Source organism: Enhydra lutris, unplaced genomic scaffold (assembly GCF_002288905.1).
Source record: "Enhydra lutris kenyoni isolate GAN:26980312 unplaced genomic scaffold, ASM228890v2 scaffoldscaffold1, whole genome shotgun sequence".
NCBI lineage: Eukaryota > Metazoa > Chordata > Mammalia > Carnivora > Mustelidae > Enhydra > Enhydra lutris.
The window spans coordinates 13,621,369-13,645,742 of NW_019154085.1; the positions used below are offsets into that span (position 1 = coordinate 13,621,369).

General features: G+C 44.1%; 1 protein-coding gene across 1 annotated transcript in view; it reads right to left on the bottom strand.

The window, feature by feature from the left end:
* Positions 1-20,537, bottom strand: part of LOC111144262 (membrane palmitoylated protein 4) — a 36,180-nt gene extending 15,643 nt beyond the window's left edge. The window contains exons 1-10 of the mRNA XM_022498490.1: positions 20,419-20,537; positions 19,286-19,407; positions 15,774-15,851; positions 13,695-13,775; positions 12,406-12,537; positions 11,426-11,507; positions 10,195-10,280; positions 8,630-8,701; positions 8,008-8,204; positions 5,156-5,220 (exon numbers count right to left, since the gene is read on the bottom strand). Of these exons, the coding sequence (XP_022354198.1) occupies positions 5,156-5,220; positions 8,008-8,204; positions 8,630-8,701; positions 10,195-10,280; positions 11,426-11,507; positions 12,406-12,537; positions 13,695-13,775; positions 15,774-15,851; positions 19,286-19,407; positions 20,419-20,452 (949 nt within the window). The 5' untranslated portion in view covers positions 20,453-20,537. The remainder of the gene's footprint in view (positions 1-5,155; positions 5,221-8,007; positions 8,205-8,629; positions 8,702-10,194; positions 10,281-11,425; positions 11,508-12,405; positions 12,538-13,694; positions 13,776-15,773; positions 15,852-19,285; positions 19,408-20,418) is intronic.
* Between the last annotated feature and the right edge of the window lie 3,837 nt (positions 20,538-24,374).

Here is a 24,374-nt window from a genome sequence, read left to right on the forward strand (position 1 = left end):
TTTTTATATGCACAGAATATGTCTGGAGGGATCAGCAAGAAATTGAGAGCATGTATTGCCTCAAGAAATAAAACTGAGTAGGGGAGCAGGGAACGGGAGGAAATCTGTACTTTTGTAGTTTTTGAATTTTAAAGCATGTGAACATATTACCTAATAAAAGATTTAAATTAGAGAAAGAAATGAATATTGGTGGAAGTTTTTTAAAAAAACAGAATGTATACTTGATAGGATAAACATGGTGTCAGCATTATTTTGTAGTTGTTCTGGGAAGTATATATGAATCTTTGAAATATCCACTATTTAAAGATTTCATATTGCTCTTTAATTTCTAAAAACTAGATGAGCCCAGAAAGCCAGGACAAATTCACCTCTCAGACTAAAGCCTTTCTAGTAGTCTCTCAACGTTACCTTCCTGATTCTTTAGCCAATCTTAGTTCTGCCACTAAACTAGGGAGATCTTTTCCCAACTTCCAAAAAAAATTAAGTGTAGAAACATAAAAGGTTTTCATACATTTCTCAAAAATTTGGAACCCACTACTAATTATCTATACTAGAATCTATCAGATGTTACCAAACAATAACAAAAAATATATGCTGCTTTTTAAAATTTGGCATTTCAATATTTTATAGTATTTTACAAAGAGCATGGCGGTTTCCAGACATTCTGCCTGAATGTTACTGAACAGAACACCTGAGTATTACTAAGTGTTCCTGTGATCATTTCCAAGACACTCCTTTCTAGAACACTTTCTAGAAGGTTGGTTTGGAGCCTGGAGACCTCCTCATAGCTGTGCCTCCCTTCCAAGTGCCAGGACCATGGGAGAGGAGGGGTTCATTTTACACATTACTTCCAGAGGAAAGGCCTGTGGCCCCATTTGGCTAACTCTGCTTCAGAAAATCTACAGCTAAGACGCTTCATATTCCTTCTGGTGGTAAATCTGTCAAGAGGAAATATTACCTGCTTCCACACACTTCTCATCAATTTTCATGTCATCTAAAAGAGGATGGAAAGGGAAAAACAGAACTTAAAATGTATCCGTACCACAAACAAAATTCCCAATGTATAGACTTATGTCAGTGAAAGACCATTTTACGATAACAATACTCTTACAACTATTCCTCATGCTTGCTCACTCAGAGAGAGAAAAAAGGACTCCACTGTAATAAATGAAAATGAAAATCTATGGTATAGAAGACTACATAACATAAAATGGTAAAAATTTTAAAAGCATCAGCTTTTTGGGACATCTGGGTAACTCAGTTAAGCGACTGCCTTTGGCTCAGGTCATGATCCCAGGGTCCTGAGATCGAGTCCCACATCAGGCTCTCTGCTCAGCAGGGAGTCTGCTTCCTGCTGTTGCTCCCCTTGCTTGTGCTCTCTCTCTCTCTCTCTCTCTCTCTCTCTGACAAATAAATAAAATCTAAAAAAAAAAAAAGCATCATCTTTTTGAGTGAGCAAATTAGTTTATTTAAAGCTTCAGTTTTCTATCTATAAATGGACATGGTAGAAATACCTACCATATAAGAGAGGATTCATTGAGATAATATATGAAAAGCTCAGACAGATGCTAAGTGCTCAATAAATGTTAACTATTTGTACCTTTAGCTGAGATATCCATAACAGGATAAGAGAATATAATTTTTAAAACCACCCATCCTATCCTAATATCCAAAACCCTCTACAACATGACCCAAGCCCAAATTTGAAGGCTGTTATCTACTTCTTTCCTTCGCATGTCTTGTACCCGCATTAGAGTAGCCATCATCAGGTCTCCTCTGGGCCTTTGCTTATGCATACCATAGCTACCATTCAATTCCTTCCATTTATTGAGAGATTATTTTTCAGGTCAGTATTTTATAATAACAGCTGATCCATTAGTTCCTAAGACATCACTAGAGGTTTTATGTGTTTTTGTTTTTGTTTTCTAAGCGGAGAAAAACTACATTTAGTATTCCTGTTTTACAGAGGACAGGAGTGAATTTCTAAAAACAGCACAAGGAACCCTGATTTTTCTAACTTGCAACTCTGGGATCTAAAACAATGATTTTACTCTCTCAAAATCAACAATTCCATACCGTTGGCACAGGTAGGTGTTATGGACTGATTTGTATCCCTCCTGAATTTGTATGTTGAAGTTCTAGCCCCCAGTACAGCCATATTTGGAGACAGGGCCTTTAAGGTTGAAGGAGGTCATACTATTGGGGCCCTAGCCCAAAAGGACAGGACCTTCTTTCTGTAACACCAGAAAGCAGACCCACTGAACCTTGATCTTGGACTTCAGGCTTTCAGAACTGTGAAAAAATAAGTGTCTGTTGTTCAAGACACCCAGTCTGTGGTGTCTTGTGATGGTGCCCTGAGCAGACTAAGACAGTGGGTTTGTTACCCACCAAGGCCACAGAGACCCAGGCTCTCCAAAGCCTGCCCATGTTCCCTGTGCTCTTTCTAATTTCAGAACTGAAATAGGGGAGTAGCTAGGGGACTGCTCCTCTTCCTTATCTCCCCCTCCACAAGCAGATGGCAACTTGCTTTCTTGCTTTTGTGAGTGTGTGTGTGTTTGGCATCATAAAGAGTCCCCTGCGTGTCTGGGCTTGGAGAAGGAGAAATAACAACTGGAAGTTCCATTGTCCCTTCAGGCAGCGCCCTCCAGACGGAAGCTTCAATCCAGACTACACTGCCTGCAACACCTCCCAAAATTCTTACTTTCTCTCCACCTCAATCTTTTCATCCATAAAATGGGAATGATTGCAATTCCTTACGGGGTTATTTTTAAGACCGTGTGTCTAAAACAGTTGACACAAAACAGTGAACCAGTGTCACAACTTTTATAGAATTTTTACCATGAACTGCATCTAAATGTAATCTCTCTTTTCTCCTATTCCTTAGTCTTAGGACAATTATATCATGTGTGTTCTCTGCTTACTGACATCTTTTTTACAAATTAGGATATTAGTGACTGGCACACTACTAGGTATACAGGAAGAGCTTAATAAATAGCTAAACTGCATGGAAGTGAATTAAGAAAACTACACAAAATTTCTGTAAGACTTTGGAGGTGAGGTTTTTTGTTTGTTTTTTCAAATACCATTTCTTACCTTCTTCCATAGAAATTGCTGGGTACAAATATTGGAAGCAGAAAAAAAGACAGCACATTGGTTAATGCTATAGTTTTTCAGGTTGACTTATAATAAGAAAAGTGAAGTGCCAAAATTATAGCAATTGATATTCTGGGCTTAATCTATAGAAATTTGGTAGAGATTTGGTAATGGAATGATAAACAAATATCCTATAGAAACTAATTCATTTATGAATCTTGTTGGAAATGGAGAACTTGCTTCTGGCAAGTCCACTCCCTTCCCACCCTAAAGTTCTGTAAGGATTGTGTTCTACTCATTTCTGAGTTAATGCACTTGCGTTATATTTTGGGAACTCAAAATTTGACTGGAATAAAAGGAAGGGAGGGAGGAAGAAAGGGAGGGGGAAGGGGGGAAGGAAAGAGAAAGAAAGGAAGAAAAGAAAGGAAGGAAGGGATGGAGGAAAGGACAGAGCGAGGGAGGGAGGAAGAAAACAGAAAGGCAATGATTCAAGTGTATGTGCATCTTCAGTAAATATATTTTTAATAGTGATCTGCAAATTTTTCCTTAAAGTTATAAAGTTAACTTTTCCTTAAGTTAAATAATAACTTAAAGTTAAGTTATAAACTTAAATAAATATAAATTGCCTATACCTCTGCATTCAATAACCTCTCCCTGAGATTATTTTCTCCCTATGGTAACATTAAACAGAAAGATACAAAATAATACTATGGCAGCACCATCTACAACAGTTAAAAAGAAAAGAAATGACCTAATAGTTTAGAAACTGATCGCACTCCAACAGGAACAATCCTGTGAGAGGCGACCCTTCAAGTCAGTGGCTCCGTCCTTGGGGCTCTTGGACTCAGAGATACTGGAGTATAGTAATAGGGGCTGCAAATTCTTTTTCAGGATGGACTTTTCCAAAAGTCTAACGTAAATCACACTTAGGCTACACAAGCAAATTAAACATCACCCAGGGGGTCATGCTAAATCAGTTGCTTCAGCAGCTTCTCCACGGGCCTTTGAGAAATGAAGTAGGAAACTGAATTAAAGAAGCACTTCAATCTGGTTTGGTAAAAAACCAAAAACCAAAAACCAAAAACTTTTCCAAAACACGGGGGAAATAACTAAAATACCACTATGACAATCATATCATGAAAAATGTTCCTCATAAAATTTTAGATTAAAAAAAATAGGAAGCGGTACTCCAGCTGTCCGCGGAAGCCGGTAAGATATGTATCCGTAAGGCCATATGGAAACACTGCCTGGACGAAGGAATCATGAGAATGTTTTCTTCTTTCAATACTCTCTCTGTAGTTGTCATCACAAGGTTTCAAAAGAAAAAGAAAAGAAAACCCAATGTGGGGCCGAGACAAGTGAGTAATAAAGTGACCGAGGACTGGCCGCGGGCTCATCTGTGACACTGACGCTACTGTCTGCGTTCTCCCCGTACAGCCTCCTGCAAGGCGCCTCTCCCTCCGCCTGGGGCCCCATCCCCATCCTTCCCCCCTTTCCAGGGGCCGGGGGTGAGGGCCATTTCTGAAGGGCCTCACCCAACCGGTCCCCACTGAGCTCTGCCACGGGGCAGCCCCACCTATTAAGGCATAAAGGAGTTTACGAGCATTTGTCACTGTGGATGCCTTATTCCCCCCTGCTGCCATTTGAATAATACTGTCTAGCGAGCAAGCGGCCTCGATTAAGTAATAATTCAGTCTCACGTTTATTCATCAAAGACAGATATCGCTGCTCAGCAGAGCTTCTGAAGAGTGTGAAATTGACACACCCCCCATGCCTCCCTTGCCAGCTTGGCTATAAGGTGCGTGCTAGCTGCAGAGATCATGGGGGACTCCAAGCTGGGGAGCCATCCCAGAAGGTGTCACCGACATTGGAACATTTATTTGCATTGTCTTCTAAAGCCAAAGGAAAGGAGTTGCAGAGAAGGACTTCAGATGGCCGCAGGAAGTTATCTGGGCAGGGGGTCATTTAGTGATCCTCTCCCGGGCAGGAAGGCAGCCCTGGGAGAGAAGGAGCAGGCTTCCCCATGACACACACACTGGGTTCAAGTTATCAGCACACTCACATATGGTGGGTTTGAGACCGCTGGGGGGCTGGTACGGCTGAGACCACCAGAACTCACGTTGCTTCCTGTGCACAAAGAAATACACCGTGAGGGGGGAAAAGTCAATCCAGGTCAACCCAGGTGAATCAGATCCAGTGTTTCCTAGAATTCTGCTGCCTCCACCCATGGGAAGATGGAGGTTTCTTCTCCAAACACATCCCCAAATAGTCTCTAAATACACAGGCTTTCTCAGCACTCTTTTCCTGCCTCATAGGATCCTTCCAGAGCAACTCTGACTTCTGCTGAAAATCCTGCGGTGACCGAGAGATCACAGGCCCCAGGGCTTCGGTTACTGGCCCAGAGGCCCCTGTCTCTCCCACGGCTTTGCCGGCCTCACCTTGCCTCTGAGTCTTCACGGCCTGTCCTGGTCCCCCCCTGGGCTGGGGGTGTTCTCCAGTTCTCTTAGAGCCACGTGGATTTTGCTCCTTGTGCATTAAGCCAGTAAAGCTGTCATTTCTGTGGGCGCCTTGCAAGGCCCCCACCAGAGCCATAAGGACTAATCTCATGAGGTCTTTATCCTTGTTCGTGGCAGCCCCTACAGCTCGGGTCATCCCTTATCCTCTGCACATTAATTCCTGTCAGGCTCCGCCCACCCCCACCCCAAGCTCTTCCCCACACCGGGTAGATCTCGGGGTCAGTCCTTCCCCGAGTCTCCCTGACTTCAGCCTCTACTGTGAGTGAGTGAGCCCTTTGCCTCGCTCTAACCCAAGCCTGGGTCTCCTAAGGGGGCTGCTCCCCTGTACCTTTCAAGAGGTGGTTAGTTTCCTCTCCCACCGCCAGGGGGCCGCTGGTCAACCAGCTCTGGGGGACCGGCTGGAGCAGATGAGCTGCTCTGCTGATATCTCTCAAGTTAGTACTCTCCTGGTGGCTGATTACCAGCTGCCACCTGACCTTGCTGACTGAGGACAGGAGGACAGAGCACACGGGCTCTGGGAGCTGCCTCCAGCCCACCACTCAGTGCACTTGGCCTCAACTCCATGGGCCTGAGGTGGAGTCTTGGCCATCTCCAGATCATGCTTACTCACTCTCATGCTCTCAACATGATTCTGGCATGATTTCCTTCCGGTTCTCACTCAGTGTTCATTCAGCCTCAGCCAGTGCCTCCCAGTGTCCCAGCCCAGACCTTTTCAGTATCAGTAACTCAATCTCACCTTCCAGCATCCCTTTCTTCTCCCAACATCTCCTGCCTTCCCAGCCCCAATAATCTGCTAACCTCCTGTGCACCTATAACCCATTATCTTACTTCCTTTCCACTGACACTTACTCCCTCATTTCTCTCCTTACTAGCTTAAGCATCAGGGTCCATCATTACAACACTCCCATGCCCTTTTCTAGATTTACTGTTAAATCCAATTCTGCCTCATCCGGACCTGCCTTCCAGGAAGCAAACTGGAGTCATTTCAAATGCATGACATTTAACCTTGCGTGGGCCAATCATGCTGACTGTACTATATTTACCTAATGCATCTGCTGGCAGGTTCTCATAGAAAATGTCGAACTTTCTACTCTCTTCTTCCCAGCACCTCCTTACCCATCCTTATTCTCAGCTTATGACATCACTTCTTATTTCACTGAGGAAATCACAGTGGTTAATAGAGAACTTCCACAAGCTCCCACAATATCCATGTCCACACACTCAGGATTCTCTGCTGTTACTGTCACTGTTTATGATCCTGTATAAGGTCAACCCTTCTGCTTGCACATCATTGAACTTTAAACAGGCCCACTTATACATAGATTTTTTTTTAATATAGTACAGTATTGCAAATGTATTTTCTCTTCCTTATGATTTTCTTATGGATATTTTCTTTTCTCTAGATTAGTTCATTCTAAGAATACAATATATAATACATTTCACACACAAAATATGTGTGAATCCACTGTTTACATTACTGATCAGTTGTAGGCTCTCGGTAGTTAGGTTTGCAGGGGTCAGAAGTCATATACAGGTTTCTGACTGCATAAGGGGCCAGCACCTCTAATCCCTGCGTTGTTCAACTGTCAACTGTACAAGATTATCTCTCCTCAGTCTGCTCAAAGACATTGACAATGGCAATTCTTTTCTCTTTTTTCTCTATCATAAAAGTTTTCCCTGTCACTGGACTGTTCCCACCAGCATTATGAACCTCATCAAAAAAGTTCTCCCCTACCATTCCACTTTCCCAGCTGTTTCTCCACCGCTCTGCTCTGCTTTGTAGTAAAAGGTCTCATGCCATCAATTTCTTCAAATCCCACTCTGCTAGGACTTTGGTACCATCCCTCCATTGAAATTGCTTTTATCAAGATCCCCTGTGACTGCCATATTGCCAGATCCAATGGTGACTTCTCAGTCCTCTCTACAGCAACTGACGTGGTTGATTTTCACCCTGCCTCATTGGTCACTCCTTCTTAATCTCTGTTGTTGGCTCCTTTCATTCGTTGATATCTTAACATTGGCTGAGCCTTGGATCTTTTCCTATCTTCTACCTTTACTCATTCCCTGGGACCTCAAGAACACAAAAGTGAGGGTCATGGGTTCAGATTCAATAACCGAGGATTCAACTCAGCCTCGAATGATTAATAGAGGGAGTTAGAATTATCTTCTTAAGTTTGAGTTTCACAAGTGCTTTTCTCTCTTTTCTAGCCGATCTCCTTGGTATTTAAGATGCTTAAGGTATGTGGATAAGTTGACTTTTGGATTAAGAGGCCAGTGTATGTGTTTATCCATCCACTTGTCTCCCTTTACCCCATCTTAACTGCAGTAACAGAAGCCTGAGAAAACATTTTATTTCCTGAAGGCTCAGTCCTAAGTCCAGGAGTGAGGATTTTCTTACCTCTTCAGAAGGTGGTTAGAAGGTATTAGGCCAGCACAGGTACCAAGGTCTGAGATTTTCCGGGCCTGCCACCAAAGGGCATCATTCTGGTCCACAATCTGAAGGATGTCCCCCTTCTGGAAAGGCAACCCTGCGTCCATGCAGGGGATGGCGGGATCCTCCTGGGGCCAGTACTCCGTCATGGCGCGAACATACACCTGACAGCAGGTGCAAAATGTCCCCATCAAAAGAACCTTTGGCCATGGGTTGTCAAGACTTAAAACCATTTCCCCACTCCTCTACCTACTGTTGCTGTCTTGTCTCCCCATACTCTCCAAAAGGGAGAACTTGCCTCTTTAACTGAGTCTAAGATCCATGGAAAAAGGTGACTTTGGCAACAGAATCTTTTAGTGCCAGGAAGTTTTTGTTCCAGTGTTTCCCATTCTTGATGTTATTTTTTTAAACTTCTTGTACCCCATCTCCTTTTAGCACATTCGTTTACTCATTTGCCTCTCATGTCATCAGTATTGAAAAATGGGCAACACATTATAAAGAAGGGTGTTATGATACAAAATATTAAGTCACTGTCACTGGTATTTGAGAATTTACTGTGTGTGATTATGAAGGCACAGTACATTCTTACCGTCTTCTGGCTATTAACAGGAGGGGCAGAAACTGGAACCACCTTGAACATTATTGTGCCGCGAGACATGGCCTAGAAAACGTCAAAGGGGAGGGAATAATAAGTCACAGGGTCCACTGGGTTACTGGGGTTCCACACAGGGAGTTACAACACACTGTGGGCAGCTTTAAGGATGACATCCCCCCACGGAGATTTTACAAGGGTTCAACAGCTAAATATCACCATGCAGAAGTGGAAATCAGGAAGAAATACAGCCCAGCTTCTGCCTGGCTGTGGGGCTCTGGAGTCTCTGGCCTGCTGAGCCCTACCCTGAGGCCCGGCCTCTCCCAGGAACACTCCATCTTGCAACCTTATTCAACAAGGTCTTCTTCCCGCAGATGCTGGGGAAGGAGATGAGGTCTCAGTCAGACTTCCCTTCCTCAAAAGTCCATCAGTAATTACTTCCTGAGCCCCTGTTCCCACACTAGGCAGCCCACTCTGATGGGGAGAGGGGGGCTCCATAGTCTTCTGGGGAGACTGAGAGCTCCAAGTTAATGGTGGGAACGGGGAGCCCTCACACATTTTGAGGAGACAGGGAACCTCTCAGCCTGATGGGAAAAGTAAGATGCTCCTGCCACAGGCACTGTGAGTCCAGAGAGGAACCAAACCTTGTCCTTACTCAGAGATTTCACAGCTCTGCCATCTTGGCTGTGCAGCTGCCACCAAAGTGGCACGAGTGGAGCCACATGCATCTGTGATGGACAGCTTGTCGAGCTCCATTCGAGGTGGCTTCGTGCCATCCAACACCTTGCAGCAATGGTTATTTGTGAAATATTTCGGTGCCTGGTATACTCCTTATGCCACCATGTCTCATCTCAGTCCCTGAGGCACATCTATGAAAATTTAGAGTTCCCCCAAAACCCAGTTGGGAACCACTAGTCTATATGATGGCTAGTCGTCCACATCAGCCCCACGATTGGGGTATGAATGGGGTTGATGGCAGGGACATACCACTAGGACTGTGATTCAGACAAAGGTTTGAAAAGTTTCTTCCAGAAGAAACCATCATCTGGTCATAAATCCCTGGTCTCAACCACCAAGGACAGTGGCAGGGTGAGCAAGGAAATCCCCCTCCCCACAGGCCAGCCTCCCAAGACATCTCTCCCACCCCGAAGCTACCTCAAGGGAGATGTTAAATAGATTCCAGCTGTATAAAAATGTTGGTGGAGTAAGGGTAGCTTATTCAGGTTCAGAATCCCCTCCAAAGTCTCAGTCTGCCCACCCCAGGCTCAGTTTCCCAAGAAGCAACCCAAACAACAAGGGACGTGGTCTGGGGAAACTGGCAGCCTTCCCGAGGCCGGAAGAGCAGGTTGGCAAGAGAAGTCTCCCGGCAGAAACCAGATTGGGGTGTGGGTTTGGGGGTTGAGCTGCACAGAAGCAGAAAAGTCTGGGGGTCTGGAGGAAGGAAGCTGCCCTCAGGGACCAAAGCGCCCTGACATTACGATGTCTGCACCATGGGCCAGACAGGCTCAGGACAGCCACAGCTTTGCACTGAGTCGTTGAAAAGGCAAACAGGAGACTGTTACCAGAATATGGATCACTTGCTCAGGGTCCAGTCCCTCAACGGGAACTCCATTCACTTCCACCAGTTTGTCTCCGGCATATAACAACCCTAGGCAAACAGGAACACAAAACAAAGAAGGGTACAGGGAACTGGTTAAAAAAAAAAAAATAGAGGTAGCTACACCAAAGATTTTTAGCACACTCACTAACTCAAGCATGCTCTAACATTTAAAAATTTACTCTGAACTAATCCTAATCAACAGACTGGTTATTCTAGGGTACGCTTCCACAAAAGCACAGAGAACTGTATTTTTAACACCTCTTCACTGGGTACTAAGTGATGGTGATATTTTCATTGTTGCTAAACTGATGTTGCAAAACAAGGATAACACTAAAAGTAAAGATGTCAGCGTCATGAGTAAATGATCAATGATGAGGAAAGGGGTGGGGCATTCTTCTAAGAGGAAATGTGGAGGAACATGGTCGGTAGGATCAAGCTTTGAGAAATAGGAAGGAAGCAGGACAGTTGTCAGAGGGAGGAGATGAGATTCAGGATGACATCATGGAACAGAAATCCATGACAATGAAAATGTCAAGACAGTTATGGTCAATGTCAAATGTGCTAGAGAAGTAAAAATAAAACTGAGGCCAAAGGAAGGGCTGGGGGACTTAGCAACTAGGAATCCTTGGGGTCACTGCTCTAAGAATGGTGGGGTATGAAGCCAGTGCCAGGTCTGCAGGGCCCTGGGCAGTGAGGATGCAGGACAGCAGGCACAGAAACATAGCAATGAAAGGAAGAGATTCGGTTGACAAGTAGAAAGAGCAAGCAATGGGCACTGCAAGGTGGGGCAGAGCTACGCCTGTTGAAGGCCAAAGGACCAGGGGAAGAGCAGGAGGTGGGAATATGGAGCAGGCAAACCTGAACTTGCATCCTGACTAGAATTGTGCAACCTCGAGCATGTTACTTACTTAATCTTTTTGAGCCTCAGTTTCCTTTTCTACAGAATGGCCTGCTAATATTAGCTTGTTGGGTCACCACAAGAATGTAAACTGAGTGGACATGAAAATGTGGCCTCAGTGAAGGAGGGGAACAGGATTCTCTGGAATATTTATTCCCTCCTTCTTAGTAACTGAGCAATGCCATGCATAGAAGCCTTGACCATGGTTAAGAAAGAAGGGTTGCCCTGGAAAGACTAAACAACTGAGAGTTTCCTATTTCTCTGGGTATGCATGTGCCCTGCTTCTCCAGCTTACCACTCCTCTCAGCCAGCCCGCCGTGGATAACTCTGGCCACCAGGATGTCCCCTGTCATCTCATGGCGCTTGATGGTAGCTCCCTGGGGAGAGAGTGCAGTGGAATCCCTCTTTTACCTAACATGACCACTCTTCGGGCGGCTTCCTTCAATATAGCTCTGGTTTGGTCAGAAGAGGGTATGTATACCAGCCAGAGCCATTCACTCAGCCTTGGCCAAACAAAGCCTCTATCCCACCACATAGATACAAAAGAATATTTAGATCCTTCCAAGGATAAAGAAAGCTTTTACCATTACAGCCTAATCAAAGATACTGTTCTTAGAAAAATTAATGCCTCACTTAGCTTCCAATTAATAAAGAGAAAATACTTAGGTAAATACAGTGGAATTTAGTGAAATTTATGTACATCAGAGGGCTAAATAATAAAATAAAATATGGGGCACCTGGGTGGCTCAGTTGGTTAAGCGTCTGACTCTTGATTTCAGCTCAGGTCATGATCTCAATGTTGTGAGATCGAGCCCCACATTTGGGCTCTGCAAGGGGCTCCGTGCTGAGTGTGGAGTCTGCTTGGGATTCTCTCTCCCTCTCCTGCCGACCCTCACCTGGCTTGTGCTCTCACCCTCTCTCTCTCTCTTTCTCTCCCAAAAAATAAGTAAAATAAAATAAGTCTTATTTCTCACAGATTTTTCAACAAAGAAAAACACAAAGCAGAAGTCTTTCCTTGTGAAAACATTGTAACATATAACGTGTTTGAAACCACAGGCAAAAATCATTAGGACATCATGCTCTAGCTATTATCACGGATCCCCACGTTATCTGAATACCTCAAACTATACCTGTGACTACAAACAAGAATATTTAACATTATATTAAATGATTACAGGAGATAATGTAGTTCACAATTAACCCTTAGCTCATAATTAACCCTTGGTTCACCATGAGCCCCAATATCATTCTGAGAAGATGAAGTGATTTCCTTACCAGGGGCTGCTGGTTTTTCACTATGCAAACAATCCTCATTGCCTCCTCACTCTCAGGGATATTGTCTGGCAATGGGGGGAGAAGAGGTTCAAAATCTTTCTGAGCCACGGTGTCATGGGCACTGAGAAAGGCCTAGGAACAGAGAAGGCAAGGTGAACAAAGGTCACACAGAGGACACACCCTTCTAGAAGAAGGTGAGCCAACACTCTGTAAGACACACCGCCACCATCACCACAACAACCAACACACGCATGCTGGGCATAGCCTTTTATGTGGATTAACTCAATCTTCACAATCATGCCGTGAGGTGGGTTTATTTATTGTCCTCCTTCATAAAGAGATGAGGCACAGAGAGGGTAAGTGATACATAAGATAGTCTTGCATTTCTCCTAAAATGTACTTTGTCACTTTCTCATTTCCTGCAAACCCAAGTAATCCATGGTGCTCCCATAAGCTTGAACTACAGAATAACTTTTGTAAGGTTTTCCCTAATTAATGCAGAATGGGAGACAGCAATCAAAACATCTTGCTGGTTTCATTTATCAGTGACTCCCAAGGAACTATGAGGAACAGAGTAAGAAAAAGTAGTTTCCTGATTTAGGGTGTGATCAAAGAGTTCCTTCTAATGGCCCATTATGTTAAATGTTCAGTTCATTGGGTGGGGAAGTAGTCATTCCATAGCCCAACATGAGACTGATGGACAGAACTTCACTGGAACTCAGAGAAAACTGTCTAGGGTTATCTTGTGAACTGAAAATTTGACTCATAAATTCCATTGCTCCAAATGCAGAGTCTCTTAAAGTTCTCATTTGTTGCTAAACTGAACTCAAACTCTATGAGTACTATGAGACAGGCTTCTGTTCTACAATCAAACGTTCTTTAATCAAATGTCCTTCATATACTCTCTCATTGAGTTGATCACCCTTACACTATATTTTCAGAACATCTTCACACTCTTCGTCCAAAACTTAAAATATTTCCAAGTTGGAAAGGAAGTATACTACCCTGATTGTCCCCCAGAATTTTGGAGGGGCAATGGCTTTTCAGGGTGGGAACAAGACATCATGGAAAGTTCTGGACGTTTCATAAATATGACAGGCTTGGCTCCATGGCTAACACAGAACCAGTCACATCTGAGTCCCACATCTTTAAGAACAATCTGTTGGTCACCCACGTACAGTAATAGAGCATCTATTCAGAAAGTACATTTCCTATCACCCTTATTTCTTCTTGCCAACTTTGCCCACGTGCCAGATGGGCATATCTTGTCTATTTTAGCAAGCACTTGCCTTAAAGTGTGGATCCTGGAGGATTTGTTTCAGCTCTTGGATCTCAGGGGATTTAGGAGTTTCACGTAATATCCCCACTACCTGATTGGTGGAAAAGCATACACTGTAAAATTTTTTTTAAAAATCTTCATCACCTAGTTAACACCACCCAAGCTGGATGACAGATACATTGACCAGCATGTTATGGACCTAAGAAAAGCTGTTACTAAAATCTTCCTTTTTATCTTTAAAGTCAGGGCCTAGGATCTTCCCTCATTCATTCAACTTTGCTACAGCAGGTAGAATGCAAGATTTGGGGATGGTCTAAACCTCAATGCCTCCATCCTGGCATGCGAGAAGCTTGGAGGAGGAACAAATACAATTTTGTAATATGTATCAAGGCAATTCCCCTCCAGTGGCGCTAAGACAACAGCTTGTTAATATGAATCTTTACGGTCAGGCTAAGTTGTCTGAGTTCTCCAGGCACAGGCTTAAATGCCTGAAGAACTCAGGGAGCTTAATCCCATGGGATGTTCCATTTGTCATGTAGAAAATGGGAATAATAATTTGTTTTTTAGGACTTATTATTTGATTACCAATTCTAATATTTGTTGCAGTAAAAAAGTGTTAAACATTCTAATTCTGATCTCTTTCCTGTTTGGGTGTAGACCTGCTTTCCAGGAGGACATAAAACCTTTCAAGACTTTACTGAACCCCAGGAAACCCCAGCAGTTGAGCCTTATTATATACAGTCAAATGAAAACAGTAGTTTACTAAGCTTTATCTCCATTCCCTAGGATTACATGTGAATAAAATATCATGTGTGTATTTTCCTGGGGACAACTGAGAAGAATTTGAATCGTTGATTACTGGAACTGAGGGTACAGTGTTTGCTTCTTTTTTTTTTTTCTATTTCTTTTAATATGGTTTGTGTAAAAAGTAATAATAAAAGGGATTACACTTATTCATCCATCAGCAAGTATCTATTGAGTATCTACAATGTGCTAGGCACTGTTTTCAGTGATACAAATACAGTGGCAGACAAAAATCCCCATTCTCAAAAAAAAATCTCCATTTTTACTTGATGAGAATTATGAAGATAAATAAAACAGGAAGGTGGACAGGGAGTGCTCTGAGGGGTTGCAATTTTAGATTGGTGACCAGAGAAAGCCATAGTGAGAAGGTGACCTTTGGGTGGAGACCAGGAAATAAGGAAGCAAATCATGTGGCTATATGGGCAAGAGCATTATTGACATGGAATAGCAAGTCCAAAGGGCCTGTGGCAGAAGTCTGTCTGGTTCACACAACCACAAGGGGTTAATCTGACTAGAGCAGAATGAACAAGGGCTAGAGCACTGAGTGTTAAGTCAAAGAGGGATTACGTTATGTTTGGCTATCTATGAACTATGATGTGTACCCTGAAACGGGAAGTCATTGGGAGGGTTTGAAGCAGAGAAGTGACATGATTTGACACACCCTACAAGAAGATCAGTTCAGTTGCTATGCTGAAATAGACTATAGAAGGGCAGGTGCAGAAGCAGACCAGGTAGGAGGCTATTTTGCAATTGTCGGTATATGAGATGATGAAGGTTTCTATTGGTGGCAGCGTGGAAGTGATAAGATTCTGGATATATTTTGAACAAAGACATCATTACTGAGATGGAAAAGGTTGGCAGGGGAGTGGCCTTGGGTGTGGGGAAGATCAGGAGCTCATGGGACACGTTGAGTTTCCAGGGTCCATCAAGCATGCATCTACGTATGTTGGAGAGGAGACCGTTGGATATGAGAGTCTGGAGTTCAGGCAAAGTGCCCACCGAGAGATCTACATTGTAGAGAGATCTACATATACTCTAACAATATTTACCCTCAGATTACATAGGATAAACAAAGTCCAAGGTTTAGAGAAAAAAAAGAGAGAAATGGGTACATGCTAAAAATGTTATTTTTTGTGTTTGAATTTGAAGGACTGACCAATTTTCTTCCTTCTATTGAAGCTCAATTAGAAACACCTGTGAGATGCATCATCCTCAATCCAACTTTGCCATTAGATCCTTTAATTCATTAAAGCCCCGCTATTCTGTGGATTAAAAACCACCTTACCTCGCAGGATAATGTCTGTGCATGAGTTGTGGCAGGAACAAGTTTCTTTTCTTTAAATTCCAGGAGACAATCATAAACCTGCAGAGAGGCAGCGCCGGGAGAATGACATGTTGATAATGGGACCACTAACGTCGGGCGTCAAAAGATCTGCAAGCGGAGAGCCAGGCCGGCCACGGCACCAGCAGTCGAGAGGCTGGTGTGCTGGCCTTTCCTAAGGTGTCTGTCGCTGTCCATCAGAAACGGGCCAAGTCAGGTGGCTCCCACCCTCCAGGGGCTTGGTTATTGGCGGCCACTGGAATCTGATCTTCCCCAGCCAGAGTCATTGATGAAAAGAAATGCAGACATTTACTCTTGTTAAATTAACAAGTGGGGTTTCCAGGATGGAGGCCAATAGGGATTTGGAACCAGAGACCTGTAGGAACCTCTGTGCTGGGCAAAGGCCACGGCATGCGCTGTGTGGCTCGGGGTTCCGCGGAGGATCTGAACAAGAGGCCGGGCACGCTGCAAGCGCTGATTGCACTCAGCTCGTAGCTGTTTGTTTCCTTTTCCTCCCTTAATCATCCAGCAAAGTTTCAGTCACAAAAATTTCAGCTTCAGGGCGTCTGGATGGCTCAGTCAGTTAGCGGCTGCCTTTGGCTCAGATCATGACCTCAGGGTCCTGGGATCGAGCCCTGCATCGGGCTCTCTGCTCAGTGGGAAGTCTGCTTCTCCCTCTCCTGCTGCCCGCCACTCCTCCTGCTTGGGCTCCCCACCTCTCTCTCTGTCAAATCAATAAGTAAAATCTTAAAAAAAATTTTTTTTCAACTTCATCTCTGCTGACCTGAGGGATTTTTTCCCATACTGGGATCTGGAGTTGGCTTAAGGACACTCAGCCATGCCTCGCTCTGTGGTCCCATCCTTCTTCTGTTAGGAATCTACTTTCTCTCACAGATGGAGAGATGAGGCCCAAGAGGCCAGCTGGGCCCAGCCTTCCTCCATCTGGATCTGGGCTGACGGTGCTTCCTTCGGCTCCCTCCAAGCCCTTGCTCAGATCAGCCTGGAAGTGAGAAGGCTGGTGCCCTGACGCAGGGCCTGCAGGGGACACACAGCCTGCACAGGTGAGCAAGGGAATCCCTGTAGTGACAGGAGAACTCCTGTGTGAGCTACTCCCAGGAGGAAAAAACATGCCTGAGAGGAATCAGGAGGGTCTTTTTCTCCCCAGCTTTCTTGAGATGTCATTGACAGATAACACCGTGTGAGTTTAAGGTGCACCATATGTTGGGTTGATATCTGTATGTACACAAAAGGAGTTCCCCAGTAAGTTAACATCTCCGTCACCTCTCATAATGACAACTGTGTGTGTGAGACAGACTGTTGGAGATCTACCCTCTTCGCCACTTTCAAGTACATAATACAGTGTTACTAACTATAGTCATCATGGCCCACATTACATCCCTGGAAGTTATTATTCTCATAACTGGTACTTGGACCCTTTGACCAACATCTCCCCATTTCCCCCAGCCCCAGCTCCTAGTCTCAGTCCCTATTAGCTCTACTTTTTTTAAACTTCACACACAAGTGAAAATATAGATACTTGTTTTTCTTTGTCTGACTTATTTCACTCAGCGAGATATCCATCCATATTGTCACAAAAGGGAAGATTTCTTTCTTTTTTATGGCTGAGTACCATCCCATTGTGTATTTCACCTCCGGGTGTGTATTCAAAGGAAACGAAATTACGAACTCAAAGAGATATCTGCACCCCCATGTTCACCACGGCTCTGTTCACAGCAGTCATGACACGGAACCAGCCTAAGTGCCCAGCAGGAGAGGAACAGAAAAAGAAATCAAGAGCTTTAAAACAAGCGCTGTGAGATCACCTCTTAGTTCACGCTACAGATGTTGCCACTTTCTCTTATTTTGAAGAATGTATTAACATGCATCAAAAGACTGACCACATTTCACACTTAGCTGAAGGAAACACCCACATCCCCAAAAAATAACTTTAAAAGAATCTTTCTTAAAAATACCATTTGAACAAAATTATAATCACATAGTAGATGCTATTGTAGAGTGCATAAAATTTTAGCCATAAATTTTTTAAAAAAGAAATGTTCAGGATTAAAAAAAAGATTAAGATACGTAAACAGAACTGTAGATCTCTCATTTCCTGATTTCAAGAAACAAAGAGGAATACTTTTTTAAGAGTTATTTATTTATTTGGGGGGGAGGGGCAGAGAGTGAGAATCTCCAAGCAGACTCCCCACTGAACAGGGAGCCCAAGGCCAGGCTCCATCCCACCACCCATGAGATCATGACCTGAGCCGAAACCAAGAGTCAGATGCTCAACCGACTGAGCCACCCAGGCACCCCAAAGAGGAACAGTTTCTTAAAAGCATTTTTATTTGTCCTGAGTTTTAGCCTCAAGGAGAAAGGGTTGTAGACCGATCCTAAGGGTCCTGTCGATGGCCATTGTGGTGGCCACTTTGTGATCCCAGGGTCCTCTAGAAGCAAAGGAACTGGGGGAGGAAAGAGGAACTGCCCACCTAAATTAACCCTTCGTAAACTAAGAGGTTTGTGTAGCTCTTCTCTGAGGATTGCTATAATACTGTGATTTATAATAAGAATTATATATTTGGTCCTAATGCTGGCACAGAGCTCTTAAAACCCTTGGAATTCCCAAAGTGAGGAAATTGACAAAGATGCCTTTTTTTATGTTAATGGGGTGACTTCTGGAATGCACCTAAGGTTAAGGGTAGGTTGCCAGGAGAACCAACCATGTAATTAGACTTCAGATTTTCAGTCCCTTCCCCTACCCCCACCTCCACCTCCTCCTCTGGGGAACCAGAGGGGCTGAAGGTTGAATCCATCCCCAGTGACTAATGACTTAATCAACGACCCCTATGTAATGAAGCCTCCAGAAAAGCCCCAAAGGACTGGGTTTGTTAGAATTTCTGGTTTGGTGACCTTGTGGAAATCTAGGGGAGAGTGGAGGCGGGCATGGAAATTCCACACCCCTTCCCACATGCCTTATCCTATCTATTTCTTCCATCTGGCTGTTCTGAGTTATATCCTTCTATAATAAACTGGTAATGTAGCAAGTAAAATTTTTCTCTGAGTTCTGTGGGCTATAGCAAATTAATCACATCCAAGGAGAAGGTCATGGGAATCTCTGATTTATAGACCGTTGGTCAGAAGTACAGGTAACAACCTGGGCTTGTGACTGGCATCTGACATGGGGGTAACGGCAGCAGTCCCAGGAGACGTAACCCTTTCCCTATGGGATCTGATGCCATCTCCAGAGAGAGAGCGGCAGAACTGAGGTCAGTTACAGACATCCACTAGCACCCGGACAACAGTTGCTGGGGGGGCCCCCACCCCCATGTTGGAAGTTCTCAGAACACACAAAGAACTGCCTTCTGAGAAATGTACCAAGCTGAAATTCCCTGCCCATTGACCAGAGAGTGGCCCCGATGGGTGAGCAGTTTCCAGCTCCCACAGCAGCAAAGACCTCCAGGTAATGGGGCGCTCACCTTCAGCAGAGCCTGCAGCCATGGGGAGTGGAGAAGATCGTACAGGAGACACACTCCATTCACGTCTCGGCTGTAGAACAGATTCAGCTCTCGCAGCACAAGCCTCAGGATCTGGGAGAGACCTGGGAAAGGGAGAGGGCAGAGGTGGGCGGCGAGTGGCGGTGAAGAAAGGCAGGTGTAAGTGTGAAAGAGAACTCCGACAGCGGGGACGAATGAGAGGACATGACACTGGGTTTAAGGCCAAGGGCTCTGGTTCTATCACTGTAGGAACTTCCAAAAGTCATCCATCAACCTGAAGCCCAGCGTCCTTGGGGCAAAATAATCTGCTAGCTTTCCCATAGGGTTGTTGCTAACATTAGATGAAATAATAGATCATTTACAGATGTAAGATTTTATGAGAGCAATATTCTTTCCTTTCCCCCACCTTACCAGCCTTTGGTTTATTCCAAAATTATCTAGTAGTTTTCTGGATCCTCCTTCTCTAAGGCAAACAGTCATTTGTTTTCCCCTTTTCTTATTGAAAGTGTTGTTGAAAAACTCTGACTGTTGGAGCGTCTGGGTGGCTCAGTTGGTTAAATGTTAGACTCATGGTTTTGGCTCAGGTCATGATCTCAGGGTCATGGGACTGAACATCCAGTCTCACTCTGCCCTCAGCAGGGAATCTGCTTGAGATGCTCTCTCCTTCTCCCTCTGCCCCTCCCCCTGCTTGTGCCCTCTCTTTCTCAAATAAATAATAAATAAATCTTTAAAAAAAAAAAGTACTCTAACTGCCAATAAGTGTTTAATACAAATCTCAGGATTCCACTGAACAGATTTCAGCAAATGCTGGTTTTTTTTTACATGTTTTCATAGGCCTTCTATTTTTGTAGTGATATTTTTAATGTGAAGTTCCAAGTTTAAATAAAACATTAAGGAAAAGAGAAAAAAGGAGGTTCTGAATCCACTGTGCCAATCACCTTCCTTCGAGCCTTGGAAATTGCTTACATTTATCACTAATACAGGTAGTGTCCAACAAGTTCCTTATAAGAATCACAATAAATCTATCTAGAAGCCCTGTCCCTAAATTCGATCTCACATCTAGAGTGACATTAGAAGGTCTTTCTGGTCCAGGAAGGACTCCGGGCACCACATACCATTCTCCGGATGGGTTGCTGTGGATGGTTTCATGTTCTTCTTGTCCAGTGGATGTGCTCCTCTGTCTGACTGTATCCTTCCTGCCCAAGCTTTCGGGCAGAACTCAGCACTGGGAGCAGACCCGTAAACAGGACACAGCTCACTCGGTCACGCTGGCCCTGCAGCTCTCACGTGCTGGAATATATTTTCAACAACATTTACTGAGCAAGTGGAGCCCTATGCTACATCCAGGGACCCGTGTCCAACAAAACACTTGCCCTTGGCACTTACTCTCTAAATTAATCAACCCTAGGAGTGAGCATTACTATTTCATGGAATACGCCTCCTTTTTTTTTTTTTTTTAACAAGTAACAAACAAATACTTGTTTATTTCTCACCTAGTTAATTTTACTACCCGTCAGAGCTCAGAAGAGCCTTCCTTGGCCGGACTCCACTCAGGGACCCTGTCCCCTCTCACTGCACCTACAGCTCTTCTTGGCACTGATCACAATGGCAAGAGGTGTGGTTACGTCTGAGGCATACTCTTAGAGGTTATTTTCTATTTGGCTTTAGGAAGGATTGGTTTCAAGAAACAGAAACCCAAAATAGTAGTGGCTAAACAGGGTAGAAGTTTATATCCTGCTTATATAAAAGTGTAGAGGCAGAGGCAGTTCAGGGCAGGTAGGGCAACCTTGCTCCATGAAGTGCTCAGAGAATGGGCTCCCTCCAGCTCCCTGCTCTACCTTCCTAGGGTGTGTGGTGGTTCCCATCTTCCTGTTCCAAAATGGTGGTTGGAGCTCCAGCCATCACCTCTACTTTTCAGCCAGCAAAAGGAGGATTAAGAAAATGAGGGCAAAGGGAACATGCTCTCTGTTCTTTGTGGAAATTTCACAGAAGTTGCCTTATATAATGAAAAATCACCTTATGCCCTGGTATAACTTTAAAACACCTCACTGGACTTTCACATTGCTGAAAAAAAAAAAAAAAAAACCACCCTTAAAATTAATTATCAGAGCCTAGAACCCAGCTTTTCTTTACCTAAAAATACAAAGTATTTTTGCATACTTTTAACATACATTGAATTTTCTGAAATGCTACTACCATAATTTAGAAATGAATTCACCTTGTTTTGCTTGGACTTTATCAAGTTGTTCACCCTCTCCAAAAATCATGTCAATAATGGTGAGGCTATTTTGCTTGATACACGTTTCATTGGCTTTTCCCCCCTGCCTTGTCTTAATAAACATCCCACTCTGTTACTGGTGTTTCTTGGGATCACTTTCCCAACAAATTATCCCATTAGAATTCTAAAAACTTAGCATTTCGGGCATCACTTTAACATACCACTATCTGGCTGTTATCTGTGTCTGCGTTCAAGGCTGCCGCTGTGTCCCTGGTGGATTTTTTTTATAGGTGCAAACAGGTTGTTTCATTATATCTTTTGGTGTGGTGGTAGTTCATTTACCTGTTGAAATTTACAATGTCTTATTGACAACATTTATTTAACATCTTTTTATTACTAGGGCACTGTACAGATGGTTTTTCTTTTTTCTTTTTTGAAGTTGTGTGTAAGCAAGCATCTTATTTTGGGTTCCCCAGAATTAGACACAGAGCAAGGATCCCAGTGGGATGATTTGTTTGGAGAGTGATCCCAAGAAACACCAGTAGCAGAGTGGGATATTAAGACAAGGCCAGGAGAAAAAGCTCGTGAAAAGTGTATCAAGCAAGTGACTACTCTGGGCACTATGGAGCTTAATCCCTTGGGGAACTAAGGGACCAAAGTGGGGCATATTTATACATCAATGTTGCCAGTCACTGGGTAAGGGCTTTTGTCAGTGAATGTTACTTCTAGTCCTTCCAGCCTCCTACATTCATACTCTCAGATAGTGAGTGCAGGCGCTGACCCTTTGAGGTTGGCCTGGAGGGCACCAAAGCCATAAGGACCAAGGGTCTATGGGCAGGGCAACAATAGCATTTGTTATCCAAGTAGGATAATAAAGGAGAAATTGGGATTTAAAAAAAAAAAAAAAGGAGTATTGCAAATTAGTTTTTAGAGCCTGGGATATTGCATCTGATATGGGTGAGAACCGCTGTCTAGAACTTAAGACAGGCTGTGGAGTTGAAGCAGGAGGGCTGTCTAGAAAAAGACAGATCCTTATTATGTTGTCCCTAAATTCCCAGACAGTGAGAAGGAAAGCAGTCATAGAATTTTAAACAACTGTCCCATACACACTATCTCCCAGTCACCCCATCGGGCTCTCTGCTTGGCGGGGAGCCTGCTTCCCTCTCTCTCTCTCTGCCTGCCTCTCTGTCTACTTGTGATCTCTATCAAATAATAAATATAATCTTAAAAAAAAAAGAAAGAAAAGAAAAGAAAAGGGAGGTGGAGTATCTGCCAGACAGAAGTCAGAGCAGACAGACGGGCCCGACACCAAGCTGTCATATTCAGGCAAATGCTGGAAATGCTACCCAAAGGGCGGTTCACAGGTTACATCCTTAGAGAGGAAGTACAGATTACACAAGCCTACCGCTATCTCTGCATCGTAAGGTGGACCACATTTCTTCCATATTAATGTCCGAATGCCCATGTGCTGACCCAGGCTGTCCATGCAGCAGACTGGGGAACCCGACTGTGCATTCCAGACTTGACCTGATTTGTGAGGGAGGTTTACAGATAGACTGTGATTTCTATAGTGAATTATTTTAATTATTAACATAGCTTCCAGTACCTCTATGCTGACTCCAGGGTTGCAGAAAATGAATTCATACATGCTAAAAAGCTTATGTTGAGTAAAACCTCCTTTCCCATGAAGTCATAAACAGCGATTTTCATCTCCATGACTTAGGGGGAATTCTAAAAACAGAGGTCACTGTCAGGTTCCTGTGATGAATTGCTGGGGACTGAATGGTGTTCCCCCAAATTCAGATGTTGGAGCCCTAACCCCACTGTGCTGGTATTTGGAGATGGAACCTTTGGAGGATAGGAGGCAGAGATGAGGCCACGACAGTGGGGTCCCCATGATGGCATTAATGCCCTTGTAAGCAGAGACGTCAGAGAGCCTGTCTCCATCAATGTCTCTGCCAGATGAAGACAGAGTGAGGAGGAGTCTCTTTGAGCTAGGAAGAAGGATGGCACCAGAACCGCCCATGCTCATACCCTAATCGTACCAGCCTCTGGAACTGTGGGGGGAAAAGAAAACCTCTGTTGTTTAAGTCACTGAGCCCCTGGTATTAGCCCAAGGCAAGACAAGAAGTTTAGAAGGAAACTAGGAAAATGGTTTTCCCCGCTCCCCGGGTATCTCTGAAAACTACTGTGATGCTTCGGTTCACAATCTGCTTCACAATTCTCATCTGCATTAACCTGTTCGGGGCCCGGCTTCTGTGTGGGTCATGTCTGCAGAAGTTCTGGAAGGCGGACCCCATGCTCTCCAGTTCACTGCTGAAGCCTCAGCATGTGTAGCAGGGTCTGAGCTGTATTTCCAGTCATTGAGAAGGGGTGGAAAAATGGGAGGCCGAAATATGAAAGTCAGAAGCTGATACTTCCCCATGGAGGTCAAGAGCAGCTCGGACGTCAGTCCTCAGGTGGGAGTTGGGGATACCAGAGGCCTGTGCCCTTCCTCTCTACCTCAGCCTGGTTATATTGACTTCAACCTCTTTCCCTATCAAACTTTGAAAAACTTTCATTTTTCAGACACGGAAATGGACATCCAAAGAGGTATTCGGTATAGTTAACAAGTAGCAAAATCAAAAGTTTTCCTCTTGTTTCTGGGACTAGCCCTGACAAATGCCTGGCAAAGGACTATAATCGCTCTTCCTTGCCTTTTGGACCAAGGTTGTCAGTTAGAACTTACCTGTTTCTGCTGTCATGAGGAGAAGTCACGATAGAGGCTGCAGGTAGACATAAAACTACATGCGACTCTGGACTAATTAAGTAAGAGAGGAAGGGTCACCGGTTCTTATTCACTGAGAAGCTGCA